The sequence below is a fragment of the Dasypus novemcinctus genome, chromosome 10 (genome assembly GCF_030445035.2).
Source record: "Dasypus novemcinctus isolate mDasNov1 chromosome 10, mDasNov1.1.hap2, whole genome shotgun sequence".
Taxonomy (NCBI): Eukaryota; Metazoa; Chordata; class Mammalia; order Cingulata; family Dasypodidae; genus Dasypus; species Dasypus novemcinctus.
The window spans coordinates 86066999-86084610 of record NC_080682.1 but is presented as its reverse complement, the minus strand read 5'-3'; the positions used below and the strand labels follow the sequence as shown (position 1 = coordinate 86084610).

At 45.1% G+C, this 17612-nt stretch overlaps 1 protein-coding gene across 8 annotated transcripts in view; it reads right to left on the bottom strand.

Moving 5' to 3' along the window:
• The window catches only part of DENND2B (DENN domain containing 2B), a 190305-nt gene that overhangs the window by 45567 nt on the left and 127126 nt on the right, over nt 1-17612 (bottom strand). For 5 of the 8 annotated variants that reach the window (XM_058305778.1, XM_071218219.1, XM_071218220.1 and 2 more), the window contains 2 exons: nt 16640-16744; nt 1937-3181 (listed from right to left, as the gene is read on the bottom strand). In XM_058305778.1, coding sequence (XP_058161761.1) covers nt 1937-3181; nt 16640-16744 — 1350 coding nt within the window. The remainder of the gene's footprint in view (nt 1-1936; nt 3182-16639; nt 16745-17612) is intronic. The other 3 variants (XM_058305782.1, XM_071218221.1, XM_058305783.2) reach the window with 1 other exon arrangement.

The following is a 17612-nucleotide window of genomic DNA, read 5'->3' as shown; positions in this document are numbered from 1 at the left end:
TGTTATTAATGTGGCAAAGTGTGGGAGGGGGAAGGAGGGTATATGGGAATCCCCTATATTTGTGATGTAACATTTATGTAATCTAAAGCTTCTTTAAAAATAAAAAAAATAAAAAAAATAACCAAAATAAAAAAAGATTAATATAATCAGTTTCTTCCCCAATTTCTTTTTGTTTGGTTGAATAACAAAAGAAATATTTGGCTTGCATTTGTTTAAAAAATTAAAAAGTGCATTAAATATAAGAATCACACCTGGGTCAACAGATAAAACGTTCCATCTCATGCCTGCTCAGGGAAACAGGCAGGTGGAAAAGCCAGCACTTTTTGAGCTATTTATTTTTTTCTAAGAGCAGATTTAAATTTCCTTAATTCTTTTATGAAGTGACTTATCATATATGGTATATGTGTGTATATACATTATATATAAATGTGATGTGTGTGTATGTGTAAAACCTTCAGGCTGATGTACTCTCCCTGTCCCTTTTTTCACCTAGATAAGTTCGTCTAAATGTAACTGAGCTACTCCCTCTATAAAGAGCCTAATGTCTCTGTCCAATTTAATCAGAAATCTCTCCTCTGGATCTCGGCAGCATCCTACACTGACCCAGATCACGGCATATATCACAGCATCTTTGATTTATTTGTACGGCTATCTCCTACATCAGAGCATGAACTCCTTGAAAAGAACTATGACTTACTTGGGTTTGTGTCCCCTTGACCAGCACAAGGCTTGGAGCAGATCAGGCTCAAGATGGGAGTTTATAGAGCTGGATGAATAAGGACAAAGCAAACTCTTTTGGCAGGCTGTTAAAAAACTAAAGAGAGAGTGGATATAGCTCACTGGTTGAGCACCTGCTTTCCGCATGTGAGGTCCTGGGTTCAATCCCTGGTACCTACTAAAAAAAAAAACTTAAGAGTCAGTGAGTGTTTTGGACTGGGCCAAAACATGGGATTACCCTTAGCCTACATGGGATTGCCCCTAGCCAATATGAGATTACCCTTAGCCAAGGGCTATTCTGACTCACAGGTCTGAACCTTTACAATTTCTTCAGCTCTCAGCACGTGGCAGGAAAGTTTATATTTGAGATGAATTAGCTACATGAAGCCTGAAATGTGGGGAGATGAATGAAGAAACCCCAGAAGTGAAACATACCTGAGTGCACTTCTGACTTTGGTTTAGAAGAGAAAGGAAGCTTGCTCCCACTGGACTCCAATTCAGAGAACAAGATACCTGTCAAATGTCACCAACATAGCAGTTCCGGCTCTCATATCACTATACACTGTGGAGATGGCCCTGGTAGTCCGGGATCAGACATGCTGAGACTGGCCAGGTCACTCACAGCCTCAGAGCAGGTGAAATGTTCTTTTGCTCCTTTTACTATCAGTCTCCCCCTTCAAGATCCCCTCTTCATACAGACCCGGGATTCCTATACAGCCAAGAGGACTTCAGAAGGAGGAACTCATATGCTCAATCTGTCGACACTACTGCAGAAGATGGTATGCAGTATTCAGATAACGCTTCACTTGATGAAATAAACATCTAATGCTGGCATTTCAGATAGAGTGAGGCTAAAACCTTACTAGTCCGTAACAGTCTGCCTTCTCCCCCTAAAAATAAGGTAGCCCTGCCCTTCCCACAGAGGCTTGAGGAAGCTCCAACTGGGCTTGGGAAACAGCCCAACTCCACCCCCAAAGGCCACACCTAGCCAAAATCTTCAGTACACAGCATTTGGAAGAAGTGCTTTCCCCATCCCATTCATGTTCAAGTATTTGGTAAGAACAGAAGAACAATCTCATTTTTCACTACTACAACTAGCACCTAACAATTATTTGATGCTTCAGAGTTTATAAAGCACTATAGATTGGGACACATGACTAAAATCCACTCTCACATCCTCCATTTAAAAAGTATAAAATACTGGAAGGGAATGCATTACCTGCTCTGGGACTTGCGGTGACCACGCGTGTCCTTCTTGGGTCTCCGGGTGACTGGTGGGGCTGGGGTGGAGGGCAGAGGGGGTGGAGCAGCAGGAATGGGAGAAGGAGGTAGACCATTGCTTGGCTTACTCTTGGGGTTCTTGTCAGCCTCATATTCAAAGGTGCGCTTAGGTTTGGGGACAGGGTTCACAGAGGGATCAGGGGAGCTCTTGGATGGCAGTGGCTGGGAGCTAGGACTATTTCCAGGAGTCCCTGGCTTAGTGGAGCCACTGCCTTCCCTCTCTGGGGGTGGGCCCGCCTCCCCCCCAACTCCAGCCGCTCCTGTTGCCTGGCTGCCAGCGCCCACACTCGCGCTCCCTGTCAGCTCCTCCAAGGTGCCCAAGGTTCCAGTCTTCCTTCTCCCTCGGTCCACGCTGTAGCAGCTGCTGGGGAGCTGGGGGAGTCCCCGGCCAGGCTGCTCCTTCAGGGCCTGTTCAATTTTCTGGATCCGGCTCAGCACTGCTGAGCTCTCCTTTCTGCTGCCATGCCCCCTGAGGAAGGCGGTGGGCTCGCTCCGGCCGGGCCGCTTCTCCAGCCGGTACAAAGAGTCCCGGACAGGGAGTGTCTCTCCCTCTTCCTCGGTCTCAGGGTAGGAACACTCAGAAAAGGTCCTGCTCATCCTCCGGAAGCCCTTGAAATCAAAGGTCTTTTCTGAGCTGCAGGGGGATGGCACCACACTGGGGCAGCCCTCACTGGCCACACACTCGCCCCCAGAGCCCTCCCGCTTCTCTCCACACATGTTCATCCTGGGTGAAGCTTCCCGGCGACCTTCCCATGCTGAAATCTTCTCCCGGATGCCCAGGCTGTGGGCCCGGGTGCCAGTGCGGTTCAGCAAGAGGCTCCGTGGGCCAGCTGCTGACCCCAAGGATGGAGTGCTCTGCGCAAGTGGGAGGCGAACAGCTACTCCCTCTACGTTCTGGGCTGTTCCCTGGACATTCTCCTTCTGGTCCTCTCTCTTGCACACTGAAGGGCTCCTGTCCAGATAACTGAAGCTTGTGGCCTTGAAGGGACAGATGGGTGTCGAAGTGTCTGGGGAGGGACGTTGAGGATTTGGGGGTGAAGGGTCACGGGGGCGCCAGTCCTTGAGGAGCAGCCGGGAGCTGGAGCGGCTGGGGTACCTGCAGGCTGAGGCTTCACTATCACTGAGGGGATAGATGGGACTCCTTGGTGGGGAGAGAACTGGAGGTGGAGAGACTGACTGAGACCTAGGAGCAAAAAAAAAAAGAAAAGAAAACGGGAGTGAGTGAGCTGAGAACAAGGGGCATCATGTTTTATTCTTAGCTCAGTATCTTTCCTGAAGATCTGTCAACCTAAAAAGTACTCTTTCCATGTAATCCAACTTCAAGGTCATCCCTCAAGGAAAACAAACAGTTTCTTAACCAGAGCAGACAAATTCAATGGGCCTCTCTGCTCAATTCTTCCCCAGAGACACTGAGCAGGAGCCTGTACTGTGCATCCCGAGAGTCTGCATTTGCCAACTAAGGAACAGTAAGACTCTGGTGTGCTGCTAAATGTTTAACAACCAGCTCTCTGAGGGGAAAGTACAGATTTATAGCGTTTGCCGATTTCCATGCTATAAATATTCCCACCAAGGCTGAATTCAAGCTACCAATGTGACATTGCTGAATGTGGAGTTGGGAAGAGATGCTAATGATCAACTCTCATGAAGCGGCTCCAACACACCACTGAGCAAGAACTTTCCTGAAGTAGTCACAAATACATGCTCAAATCCTTTGATCTTTCTCCTTAACCAGTCCCTATCTTCCTTGAAACTTTACCAGACACAAGGTACCACTTCCTTGGCTTGGGTCTCAACCAGAATTTGGATCCCTGGTGGCCTCTAAATGGTCAGGAGGGCACCACAAGAAAAAGTCCTCTCTACTCTCTCAATGAGGAGTCTAAAGGAGAGGGGAAACCAACTCCTTAGGCATCTCCACCCTCTAGCAGTGACAATGACTTCAGGACGTCACATCTAAATAAACATCAACCACTTCCTAGCCCCACATACACATACAGATCTTAATAATCACTGGGAACAATTCTAAATAAATATTTTTACATATATTAATTCATTAAGCCTCACGGAAACTCTATGCAATTATCGCATATTATCACCCCCATTTTACAAATGAAAAACACTGAGGCATAGAAAGGTTAACTATCTCACCAAAGGTCAGTCAGCAGTAAGTGGTGGCAAGGATATGTATTTACACTACACTATATTGCCTCTCTAGGGAAGAAGCAGCAGCCTGTGCCAACTTGGTGAATTGCTCCAGCCCCCAAAGAGAGCTCAGCAGAAACCCCCATGGCACTGGGCACACCCTTGGCTCAAACGTAGTATTTATAAGACTCAGAGGACCTCTTGGTCTTCCCTACTAGACCATGATTTCTTCCAGGTCCAGGAGCAAGCATCTAGAAGGTGCTCAGTGAATAATGAACAAATAAAGAAAGGAAAAGACAAAGGTGAGCTGAATGAAGAGAACCATGAGCATCCTTCATCTCCAGCCCAGTTTTCTAGTTATCTACTAGGGTAATCATTGTCAACTCTCAGAATACTTTCCAAACAGTTTTAGTTCACAGACCACTGGCTTCTACTAACCCTGCATGCTAGCAAGGCCTACCTGACCCTAATAGCATGGGCCTTAAAATTGGGCTGTCCAGCCATGCAGGTTCCTGAGCCCCATGCCATCCACAGGAAGGCAGCCAGCTGCCCCTGAGCCAGGCTGCTGTCACTGCTTGCTCACACACAGAAAACTGGAGCTCGGGTGAGTCAGGGCTTGGCCGACAATTCCCTTTTGGGTCATAGCCTCTGGCTGCCCCCGATCAACAGGAAACCTCAACATGCTTAAGTTGTTTTTAAAAGGGAAAGTCAAATAAGAGCCATCCCACGTGTACAAGGGCATCGACGACAGAAATTCAGTGCCCAGCCAAAACAATGACCAAAGAGACCCTGCTCAGCTTGGAGGTGTGAACAGCATAAAGCCTCAGCTCTCCCTGAGGAGGCAGCAGCAGGGCAGTGAGCCAGGCTTGAGCCTGGGGAGATCCCAATCTACCCACAATCGACAGAGACCTTAGGTTCCTCTTATTTATTTTAAAGAACCATGGGTGCAAAAGGTCATTGGTCCAGGCCCCTAAGCAACTGAGTGTCTGGGCTACATGAAGGACTCTATTTCAGTTTTCAGTTGGAGGTGGGAGAAGATGCCCTTAACAGAGGACCATCTCATTTGTTTATTCATTCAACAGATATGTAGTGAGCACCTACTACACTGGGCCTACTCTCTACGTGTTAGAAATACATGAAAAAACAAAAATTAATGTCCTCATGAAGCTTGTTATGGTGGGAGATGACAGGTACCTAAACAGACTCAGAATCAAGAGTCTTTTCAAACTATTATAAAAGTCTTTGTATGCCTCATTTCTCCAGACATATTGCTGTGCATTTCCCTAGAGATGTGTCTTCCCAAGCCCCAAGGTGAGAATTCACCAGGTCATACAGCCACTGTTACTTATGGACTATGTGGAATAGAACAGAAAAATGGTGAGGACTTCTAGCCTCTCTGATTCTAGCATAATTTCAGAAAGGAAAATTCTATGACTTATCCATGGATAAGTTAATAAGTTTCTCTCAATGCCTTAGTGTCTCTCCCGTCTGGAAGGGTAAAATAGAGTAGACTGGTCCCTTCTCTTTAAGGTCCTGTCTTCTGTATCACTGCTGACCTGGAGTCCAGAGCTACAAATGCTCCCTTCCCAACCTCCCCACAAAGGTTAAGGCCTCACAGGCTCTAGCAACTTGGTATAGAACAAGGGGCCTGTCCATGCTGACCTGAGCCCAGGCATCCCTGCATTCATCACGGAGCAGGCAGCATTCACTCACACCCAGGTCCTGGGGACACACTGGGAAACAATACAGACAAGGCCCTGCCTCATGGGGCTGGCACTCCCACTTATGGGTAGAAGTCATTCTCTCTCCATCTGATTCTGCCCTCACTAGGAACATGACCATGGGCAAAGCTACTCTCTCTCCAAGCACCCAGTTTCACTTCCTCAAAATTGTTCTAACTACATCACAGGGTTGTTATAATGGGAAATGAGATCATGGATGTAAAATAGTATGCCCTGTAGCTCAAGATGATTGTTAATTATATATGTATTAAGCTTTTCACCAGGTTATACTGGGCCAGGGGTTCTCAATAGAGGGTAAGAACATCAGGACCTCAAGATTCAGTGTAGTTACTGACAAGCTATGTGACCTTAAGCAAATAACATAACGTCTCTAAGCCTCAGTTCCCTTATCTATAAAATGGGGTTTAAAAGAATACATATCTCAGAGTGAGGAATAAATAAAGATAATGCACATCAAGTGTGTCGAGCTCAGTATCTAACACACAGTATTCACACTTAACTTGATAATTACTAATATTAAAAAGGAGCTGACTATGACAATAATTTAGGCAGCTTTTTCAAATAGCTTACCTCTACATATTCTCGGGAAGAAAGGGAATAAATTAAATACAGACATAAATTCTTCACAGCTCATGTTATCAATATATAGCGTTTACCTCTCCACTCCTTGAATCTGCGTTGACCCTGTGGTTTGTTTTGGCCAATAGAATGCGGTAGAAATAAAGCTGCCTGTGTTTCAGTTTCCTCTCACCCACTCAGAATGCTGCCCTGAGACTGTCAGGTAAGGATGCCATTCTAGGCCTTCAGAGGAGGAGAAGCCCATGTGGCACATAATTGAGGTGCCGCCAGCCAAATGCCAGCCACCAACTGCCTGGTAAGTGAGTTAAGGCTGGCCATCTTGGATGCAGCTGAACCCAGTTATGTGAGTGAACCCAGGGGAAACCAGTAGAGGAACTGCCCAGCAAACCTACAGAAATGTGAGCAATTTAAAAAACTTATTGTTTTTAAGCTACTAATTTTAATGTGGTTTGTTACCCAGCAATAGTAAAATGATGTAGGTGGGAAAGGCCAGAGTTGCGCATAACTGTCCTACACCTGTGCCAGTGGAGAACCACTGCCCTGGATCTTCCATCCCCAGGCCCCTCTTCTCCACTTCCCCATAGTCCAGCTTCCATGGACTTGATGTTTGGACTGGATTTATCTTATACCAAAGGCTCTGGAACTCTTAGGGGAGTTTCCCTTGAGCATTCCCTGAAAATGGAGCTAGTTTTATAATCCCAAGAATCGGCTTCCATCAGTCTTCTCTCCCAGCCGAGGAAGGATGAGCTCAAGAGCAGAAAGAGGGAAACGGACTTTGGCCCAGTGGTTAGGGCGTCCGTCTACCACATGGGAGGCCCGCGGTTCAAGCCCCGGGCCTCCTTGACCCGCGTGGAGCTGGCCCATGTGCAGTGCTGATGCGCGCAAGGAGTGCCGTGCCACACAGGGGTGTCCCCCGCGTAGGGGAGCCCCACGCGCAAGGAGTGCACCCATAAGGAGAGCCGCCCAGCGCGAAGGAGGGAGCAGCCTGCCGAGGAATGGCGCCGCCCACACTTCCCGTGCCGCTGACGACAACAGAAGCGGACAAAGAAACAAGACGCAGCAAAAAGACACAGAAAACAGACAACCGGGGGAGGGGAGGGGAATTAAAATAAATAAAAATAAATCTTTAAAAAAAAAAAAAAAGAGCAGAAAGAGCAGGAAGGTTTAAGGAGGGACACAATGGGACTAGCTGTTAGGATGCCTGGTTCTTCTTGATGATGAGTTCACCCAGCAGGTGGCATCTCACAGCATAAATGGGAGAGAGTGTTCACTCGTGGGCTTCAGTTTCACTCTCTCTGGTTGATGAGTTGCTCAAACTGAGGCTGGGAGTGAAAGTAAGATTATTCTCCTCTTGTTGGACAAGGAGAAACCCATGGTCAAGATAATAGCAATGCCTGGATCCATGCTGTACCAGAAAAGCCTTCTTTTGGGTCTGAGTCTCCCTCTCTGCCATTGACAGTCTAGCTCCACTTCTTCAGGCTTCCAAACATATCTCCTTGACAACTTTCTCTGAACCTTGAATAAAGGAAACTACCTATCATCCAGGCCACATGCCTTGGATCTTCATCCATTCAACCAATACTTGTTGAACACTGACTATACACCAGGTATTATTTTAGGCATGGGGGACTGGCAGAGACCAAACAGATTAAGTGTCCTTCTACAGCTCACATTCTGGTAGAGGGAGACAGTGTTGGTTTATTTAGAGTGAGCAGGCAATAAAATGAATCAATACTGAGATGACAATAGGACAAATGAAGAAGAATAAAGGAGTAAGAGAGTAATAGTTAGGAGGAGTTGTTATTTTATATAAGGAGATCAAGAAAGGCTCCTCTGCTTGAGAAACTTGGTAGCAGCTGAAAGACTACTTAGAAGGCCACTGAAACAATCCAGACAAGAGATTATGATGGTTCAGATGAGAATGGAAGAAGGAGAGAGGGATCTACTTTGAGGGCTAGGCCAATAGGATTTGTGGAAGAACTGGATGAGAGGGTATGAGAGACAAAGAGATGTCAAGGGTGACACCAAGGTATTTGGCATGAGCACCTGGTAGAATGGAGATGGGGTTATAATTTTCAATTTGGGAGCCATCAGCAGTATTTAGATACTATTTTAAACTATTGGGCTAGATGAAACCATCTAGGGAGTAAGTATAGCTAGAGAAGAAGTCCAAGAGAGCACTGGGGCATTCTTTAGGAAGAGGAGGAGGAACTAGCAAAGGAGATTCAGAATAGCATTTAGTGAGGAAAGAAGAAAACCATGAAGAGGATGTCTTGAGGTCTTTAAGAAATGGGAAGTGATCAAATGGGTCAAAAGCTCACAACAAGAGAATAACATAGACTGAGAAATGATTACACTGGCAACATGGTCACCCTGACTGTAAAAATAGGTTTCCACAAAGAGGTAGGAAGGAAAGCCTGACTGGAAGGAACTAAGAAAATGGGAGGAGAGGATTTGGGGACAGAAAGTTCAGACAACTTTCAGAGCTTTCCTAAAAAGTGGAACAAGGAAATGGGGTGACAGTTGGAGGAGAATGATCCAAGAAAAGGGACAAACGCAGGAACAACATCCTTAAGCAGGCAATGAGGAGCACTGGGATCCAGTGCTCACTTAGAAAGGTGGGCCTTAGGTTAGAGCAGGACCCTTTACCCACATTCCCATCCACCAAGGCTGTTCTAGGCATCTATCTTTCACATAGTCTCATCCTGAAGCTGCTTTATGCTTCCTTCACCCCTGTGGCTTTTACCGCTTCCTGTATTCCCAACTTATTTCATAGAAGGAAGAAGAGGTTTAGAGTCCCGCCTTTAAGCATCTGGATCCAGACTCCTGCCAACACATAATGACCTATCAATTCCATATCCTTAACATCTCTCAGATCGCCCCCTCCTCACTATCTCCACTGCTACTGCTTCTTCCTTGGTTCAGATGGTCTTTCACCAGGACTATTAAATCCTTTTCAACTTCCCTCCCTGCCTTCAGTCTTCATCCAGTTCCCCTCCATCCTTTCATCTTCTGACATCTTTTTAAATTGCAAGTCTGATCACACTTTGAACCTCCAATAAAGTGCAAATTCATAGGATGGTTGACAAGGCCTCCTATGATCTGGTCCCTACCCATTTTCCCTTTGTTATCTCATACTCTTTCCCTCCATACCATCCTGTTTTCCACCCACAGTCACATCAAACTCCTACCTTCTCACACCTTTAGGCCTTCTTTTGTTTTGTATTCTCTGCCTGGAATGCACCAAATGGTTTGTCTACCTGGTGAGCACTTACATATCTGTGTAGTTCAGTTCAAGTATAACCTCCTTTGCGGAATCTCTCTCAACCTCACCCCCTTCACCTAGGTGAAGATGGCCCATTTTCTTATGCCTCCACTGTACAGGGAAAAATGTCTATTACAGCACTTGTAACACCTTATGGCACGGTTGTTTCCTCACTTGTTTCCCTCACTAGACTATGAGTGGACCTTCCTGAAGGCAGTGACATTGTCATGTTCATCTTGATATCTCCTGCGCTTTGCACTGTCTAGAATTTAACAGGAATTAATATATTTGGGTTGAATGACTAAATGAATAAATGAAAAAATAAATTATTAAACCTGTATGTCTGACCAGGGCACTGTCCCAGACTTCCTTGTGCATATGACCTGGAGAACTATACAGCAAGGTATGCAAAATACCTGGCAGTCAGCCCCCAAAGCCCTGTAGCATACAGTGAAAGTCATACACTAGACCAAGAGTTAAGACCTGGGTTCTCTTCTAGTTGTGAATCCATTACTTCCTGACTATGTTCATGGGCAAGCCATCTGAATTCTCAGACCCTCAAATTTCTTATCTATAAAACAGGGGAAATGTTTGTTCTGAGTCTCCTTACACCCTTGCTGTGTAACTAAAATGATGGAAGTTTTTAAAAGTGTCTGAACACTGTAAATATTTCTAAAAGGTAAAAGAAATATGGAAAAAAAAAAAGTAAATACAAAGTAGACAACAGACACCCAGGACTCTGCTCTTATTATCTCTCTCTGTTTTCTAAAATCCTAGAACTTATCCCTGGGGAGCCAACACTAGGAAACTGGGCACTCGATGTGCCACCACCTTGTCAGCAGGCAGCCAGTTCCACTGCTCAGCATGGGCACAGATGCCAACGCTGCAGCATATGACTGGCCAAAATCAACATTTATAGCAGAGGGAGTTAAGACAAAAGGAGAAAAAGAGAAAGAGAGGAGAAAGGGGATAAAGGCAAAACAAATTAAAAACAAACAAAAGAAAAAAACCAAGAGCATAAGTATTCACATACACAGGCAAATGTATAAGACCAGTGAGCAGGATAGAAAGGATATGACCTAAGGGAATGGAAAGAGGAACAAATTTTAAAAAGGAAAACAGTGTGTGTGTGTGTTATGTGTGTAGTCAGAGAGTAAGAGTTAAAGTGCAAAATATATGCCCTTCCTCTTGTATTGTCTCACAAAGACATCCCTTGGATTAACGACATGAGCCATTATCAAGTAATACAGCAGGAAGCACTCATGCCAAGGATACCCCATATACTGTCAAGTGCACTCAGGGATTTTTTTTTTTTTAAGAGTAAAGGCTATCTTTAGTTATTGATGACAAGGCAATTCTGAAACCAGCATGCCCAAATTTGCTTTTGTCTGGTCACAGGGCTTCTGTAAATGCCAGAATCAGGAAGGAGACCAAGTTGAGGTCAGCTGGTGAGAGTGTTGGGAGCCCTGGAAATAGCCCCGGAGGTACAAAGAAGGACTGTGGATGCCATGAAATAAGCCTGTCTACAGATTAAGGCTACACAGAGCCCAGCTTCCAGCATGCTTTAACCATACCAAGCAGGCTTCTAACCTGTTTTCAAATGAAACTGCCTGGGAGTTGGCCAGTCACCATTCCAGGGTTCTACTAAGGTGGGTCTTATTGGCTCTGTGGGCATCAGCATCTTCCCACCACTTGGTGACTGCCCCAACTCTGGGGAATGGCCTTCTCACTGTGTCCCTTCAAAGCTATACTCTGAGGGGCACAGAGGAGAAAAGGGAGGTAGGCTGTCTGAGTCCTATCAGCAAACCCTGACGGTAGTTCCTCAGCCCAGAGCAGGGACTCATTTAATTTCCACTGACCTCCCACTTTAGAACAGTCCTGACAAAAAGCCATAGGATATGGTGATACCCACAAATTAGCCTTTTAAAAGCAACCTCATCTCAGGGTCCAGGGAAGCCTTGACCTTCAAATGGAACTACACTTAGGTTGCCATCTACAGAGTCTCTGCAGGTCAAGCACAGCTTATCAGGGTAAGGAGAAAGGCAGGAAGAGTTAGAGCAGAAACTGAGTCACCTTTTCACCTCTGGAAAGCACATCTAAGCATCTCCTGAACCCGTACCTGGCTGTCCCCCCCGTGATTTTCTAGGGAAGCACAAAGAAGACTGATGAGCTCTTCTCTGGGCGGGGACCCCAAGTCCTCCAAGTAGTGGCAGCAATGAACACAGAGAGAGTAATTACAACATGGAGGCCATCCTCAAAGCAGGTAACAAACAATGCCGGACAGCAAAATCCCCAGTGCCCTGGGCTGATAACAACTGGACTGTTCTATAAAGCAGAATAAATATTAAAAAATAAAAATAAAATAGGGGGGTACAGGAGGTACGGGATTTTTCCTTTTGGAGCAATGAAAACATTCTCAAATTGACTGAGGTGATGACAGCACAACTCTGTGATGAAAATGAGAGCCAGTGAGTGCACACTCTGAATGGACTGTACAAAACACGGGCCCGTCTAACACAGGGAACCCTGTGGTGGAAGATGGACTGTGGTGAACAGGACAAATATGAGAATGTTCTCTCATGAACTATAGCAAGTACATAATACTAATACAGGGTATTAATAATCAGATGGACTGGGGGATAATATACCAAATGTAAGATACAGGCTATAGCGAGTAGTAATATTTTGACAATGCTCTTCCATAATTTATAACAAATGTTTCACAACAATGCAAGGTATATGAGTCCTGTATGATGATATGCATTTTGTTTTATAAGTTCACAACTTTTACCATACACTTATTTATGTATGTTTATGTATGAATGATATACTTCAATGAAATTTTATTTTAAAAAAAGGAAAAAGAAATGGCTTCCAGATGGTGGAGATGGTTTTATAGGTATGTGTACATATGTGTCAAAATGTATCAAACTGGTTTTTTATGCAGCAATAAATAACCGGACAATACAGATGGCATCATGGTTAGACTACAGGAAACATCTCGGGTAACAGAGAGCTGAGGCCACAGGTCCTCCCAAGACGTGTCCTGCCATGGCCAGGACAGACTCTGCAACACTATCTTAGATCCACAGACACTACTCTCAGATTTTTCTTCTCTGCAAGTTCTTATCCTCTTCCTGAAATCCAAAGCACAGGGCCGAAATCTGCCATAACTTCACAGTGGGACCCAAGACAACTCCATATTTTACCATTATCACAAACCACGGCCTCCATTTGCAAAAGACCTGCAAATGTGGGTTAAAATCATGGTTTCACTGCCTCTTTGCTGTGTGGGCCTTAGCTTCCTCTTACGTAACATCAAGTAACTGAGTCAGCTGAACCCAAACCGTTCCTCCAACTCTAACATTCCAGTAATGTGCAGGCCTCCAAAGAGTTCCACTTGAGTAAGGGGAATAAGACCTACACAAATACCCACCCTTTTAGGTATACATGATAAATGTCATTTGGAGGCTCTAAACCAAGGGTTCTAGGAATGAATATAAAAGGAAGGGGAAGGCTTCCTGGGTGGGTGGTCAAGAAAAGCACTGGGAGAGAACTAATATTTGTATCAGATTGGCAGAGAAGTAGGGTTTGCAGTAGAGAGAAGTGAAAGATAAGGGTAGGAAGTAAGACCAAGGACTTTATTATAGAAATAGAAAGCCCTGCAAGCCAGACCAAGTTTGACCTTATCATAGGTAAGTTTTTGACCTTATCATAGGTAAGATAAGTTTTACTACTTATCATAGTAGTTTTTGAACAGGGAGAGCCCATTAATGCTTTCAGGGAGGACAAATGAAGGTACAATGAAATAATAAGAGGTTTAAGAGAGTAAGGCTTGGCGGCGGACTTGGCCCAGTGGTTAGGGCGTCCATCTACCACATGGGAGGTCCGCGGTTCAAACCCCAGGCCTCCTTGACCCGTGTGCAGCTGGCCCATGCGCAGTGCTGATGCACACAAGGAGTGCCCTGCCATGCAGGGGTGTCCCCGTGTAGTGGAGCCCCATGCGCAGGGAGTGCGCCCTGTAAGGAAAGCCACCCAGCAGGAAAGAAAGTGCAGCCTGCCCAGGAATGGCGCCGCACACTCGGAGAGCTGACACAACAAGACGACGCAACAAAAAGAAACACAGATTCCCGTAACGCTGACAACAGAAGCAGACAAAGAAGATGCAGCAAATAGACACAGAGAACAGACAACCGGGGTGGGGGGGGAGAAATATATAAATAAATAAATAAATAAATCTTTTAAAAAAAAAGAGTAAGGCCTGAGTTGTTTCTCCCATTATCTTTATATCCTTGGAGAGTCCCTCCTCATATCTGCCCTTTAGTTTCTCAATCTGTACAATAAGTGGATTAGATTGAATGAACTCTAAGGTCCCTTTTCAGCTCTGACTTTCTAAAACTCTTTGGCTAGATGAAAGAGAGTCCAAAGTTAAGAAGATTCATTAGGAAAGTACTACAATGGCTTGAATAGCACAGTGAGGCTTACCCTCTGAGGCTTTCCTCCCAGTCATACAGTCAACAAGCCGACAAAAAGTTAGTTTTCTATGTACCAGGCACTGGGGACACAGAAAGAAGTCAAAGTCCTTGCCCTCAAGTCTACATTATTACAGATATCCAGGTTTCCCACATCTACATCCAGAGGCAGAGTTCCCAAACACAGCACTGGCAGCCTGTATTTCCAAGTCGCAATGACGCAGGTGCTAGAGTTTCATAGTGAAGAAGCTGTCTAGGAAATCAGCAGGCACAGCATGTCCTCTGAGAACAGCTCCTGCTGCCTGCCAGGTCTTAGCACACAAGTAAAATCTTATAAGAGCAACAAGTGGCCAAAGTTCATCCCATCCAGGCAGCTGAATTAGCTCTAAACATAACACTTTCTTGCAAGTCACCAAGCTGCTTGAGGTCCCACTCCAGGTCATCAACAGCAGCACCATAAAGCCTGACCTCTGGAATTGCTTTGAGAATGCCCCACCCTCTTCCCCTAGAATTGAATGCAGGCAAATCTTTTGAGCTGGAGTGGGAACAGCCTGTGGGAAGGGTATATCTGTTAGTTAAGGGTGAAGCAATGTACCCATTCAGTTTCACCAACAAAGGGAAAAGGAAACCTGCTCCAGCAAAGAACAAAACTCACATGGTCAAATTAAAAAGGTTTAGAGGGGAGTGGATGTGGCTGAAGCAGTTGAGTGCCCACTTCCCACATGGGAGGTCCTGGGTTCAGTTCCTGGTCCCTCCTAAAGAAGATAAACAATGAGCAGACGAGCAAGACAACAAGCAAACAATGAGCAGGTAACAAGCAAAAACAAACAAAAAAAAGAAGCAGGGAGTGGCTGTGGCTCAAGCAGTTGAGCGTCCACCTCCCACATGGGAGGGTTTGACTCTTGGTGCCTCCTAAAGAAAAAAAAAAAAGACGTAGATTTTTCTTCTCCTACATGTTACCACTAAATCAAGCCTAGGTTACAAAGGAGAAGGAAAGGAATAAATTAGCAAAACACCTTTAAAAACCCAGGAAATGAAGTCCAGGATGGATAACCCAGACTAGCTTGGTGATAGTCAGGTAAAGTCACATCCAAATGAAGCAGACACTCCTGCAAATCATGTCGTGACAGCTGTGAAGTGTCCATCTGCCATCCCCACCAGTTTTCCATGCCCCAGGGTACCCCGCCCATCCCCACAATCTAGACACAAATGAGTCTGAGTACGGCTGGGTTTCTCTGCCTCCATGTGGAGGGTACCGGGCTAGGTTATCAAAGGCCCAGCTCTCCGAGGCCCTAGCACCCCTTTCCTCCCCAGCCAAATTTCTAGCCACACCATAGAGTCTCTTTCTACTTGGACTCCTGGGCTGGCAATGCTAAAAGGGACCCAAGTCCCTGCCAAACATCTACTGAAAGACCAGACTAAGAAATTCAGGTGCCAAGATCATCAGTCCAAAATTTAAATGCCTTGGAGAAAAGGATTAGATCATCCTCTTTTCTCCCACAAAACCTAGCAGCCAGGAAGAGAGTCATCAGAGTTCAGTGATAATGTCTTTCTAAATAAATGGTGATTCACTGCCTTATTGAGCCCAAAGAACATCCCCAGACATGGATGGAGGTGCAGGCAGCCAGAAAAACTACCAGATCACAATTTCAAAATAACACCTACAGTCCAAGGTTTGTCTCTGAGGGAAGGGTGTACCTAGAGCCACAGAGGCCAAAAGCCAAGTCCTCAGAGAAGAAGGGAGGAAGGGAAGGAAGCAGAAATGTAGCAGGAAAGAAGGAAGTGAGGACTTGGAAGGGAGGCTAGCCCAGATGCTTTGTCTTAGGCACATACCATCCAGCTTGTTAGGAGGGCAAATATGCTGGGAAGCTAAAGGAACAGTGATTTCTGAAAATGGTTCAAAACATGCAGGCATATAGTCCACATGGAAAACAGGGCATCTGGCAGCAGCCCTGATTCTGCCTTGCAATGCCTGATATAAACACTGCATCTGCCCCCTCCTCACTCCATGGAGGAAATTCATAGGGAAAAATGAATACTTGATGGAATTGAAGGCTGCTGGATATGGCAATCTCCAAGCCAGGTCCTAATAAATATATTATATATCTCAATTTTAGAATATAACTACAAAAGCACATATAATGACCCCTATGGTAGTCTCTCCCAGAAAAACTGGGAATCTTAATTACCAGTATCCATCTGCCAACTCAGTCATGGTAAGAAGGAAGAGTGAAACATGTCAGCAGCAAAGTGATTCTCCAGAAGCAGACAACTGGAGCCAAAGACTCTGAGATCCAGACTTGTTTCTGCCTTGGCCACCCACCTGCGCTGATGACAATCATTTACATTTTGGCAGGATCCTGCCTAGAACCCAGGCCACTTGATTGTCCCTTGATACCACCCTCGGGTGAACAGCACTCTCCCAGCAGTGTCCCCCTGCTCACCTGCTCAGAGTCCCCTGCGGGGCCTTAGTGCCTCGGGCTCCGTGGGTGATGCTGGCGTTCTTGTTGGCAGTCATGGTCATTTCGGCTCTCTGCAAACCCAGAGCCCTGCAAAGAGAAGGTCTGTAAGCCAAGTTGCTCGAGACCGCCCAAAGTACCTCAAACATCCTCCAGATGACAGACCAAGTTCCAGATGTCCTTCCCGGGTGTTCTCCCTTTCATTATGTTTATTCTTTCCTACACATGTTTAATTCCACGTGTTACAATTTAAGGGCCTCTAGGGACTCCTGACCTGGGGTGGGGAAGAGTCTATGAGGTAACAAATAACTTATCATTTCAGAGAGAATGAAAGAAACTCCTACCTCTCCTCATTTCTTAAGCTACGGGTCCCCAAATTTCTATTTTTCCATCAGTCTTTATGATTCTTGCCATATTTTATACTCCTAAACCACTATTTAGTCAATGTTTTTCTTTAAGTCAAGTTGAAACTGACTTACTCTTTTAATGACTTAAATCATTCATTCAGTCAACAAATATTTACTGAGTGCCCATGTCCCTGGCACTGTCATACAGCAAAGAATAAAACAAAGTTTCTGTCCTCATGGAACTCCTGGTGGAGAGAGACAAAAAAAAATAAGCATACATACATATGTGCCTACATGGATCACATGTGTGCAATACATAAGTGTATTTCTGTGTACAGTATGGAAGGTGATGATAAGTGCTATGAAGAAAAAACAATGCAAGTCAAGGGAAAGGGAAAGAGAGTGAAGAGGGTGTGTTATTTTAAATAGGATATTCAGGAAAGATCATTTTGATAAAATGACATTTAAGCAGACACTATGAAATTGTGAGCCAGAAGTGAAACTCATGTTTTTTCTAAAATCCATTAAAATAAAATTGATATACATTAATACATTTACATATTTATACAATTTGTTTATGTACCCTATAAAGTTAGCTAATATATCACCAC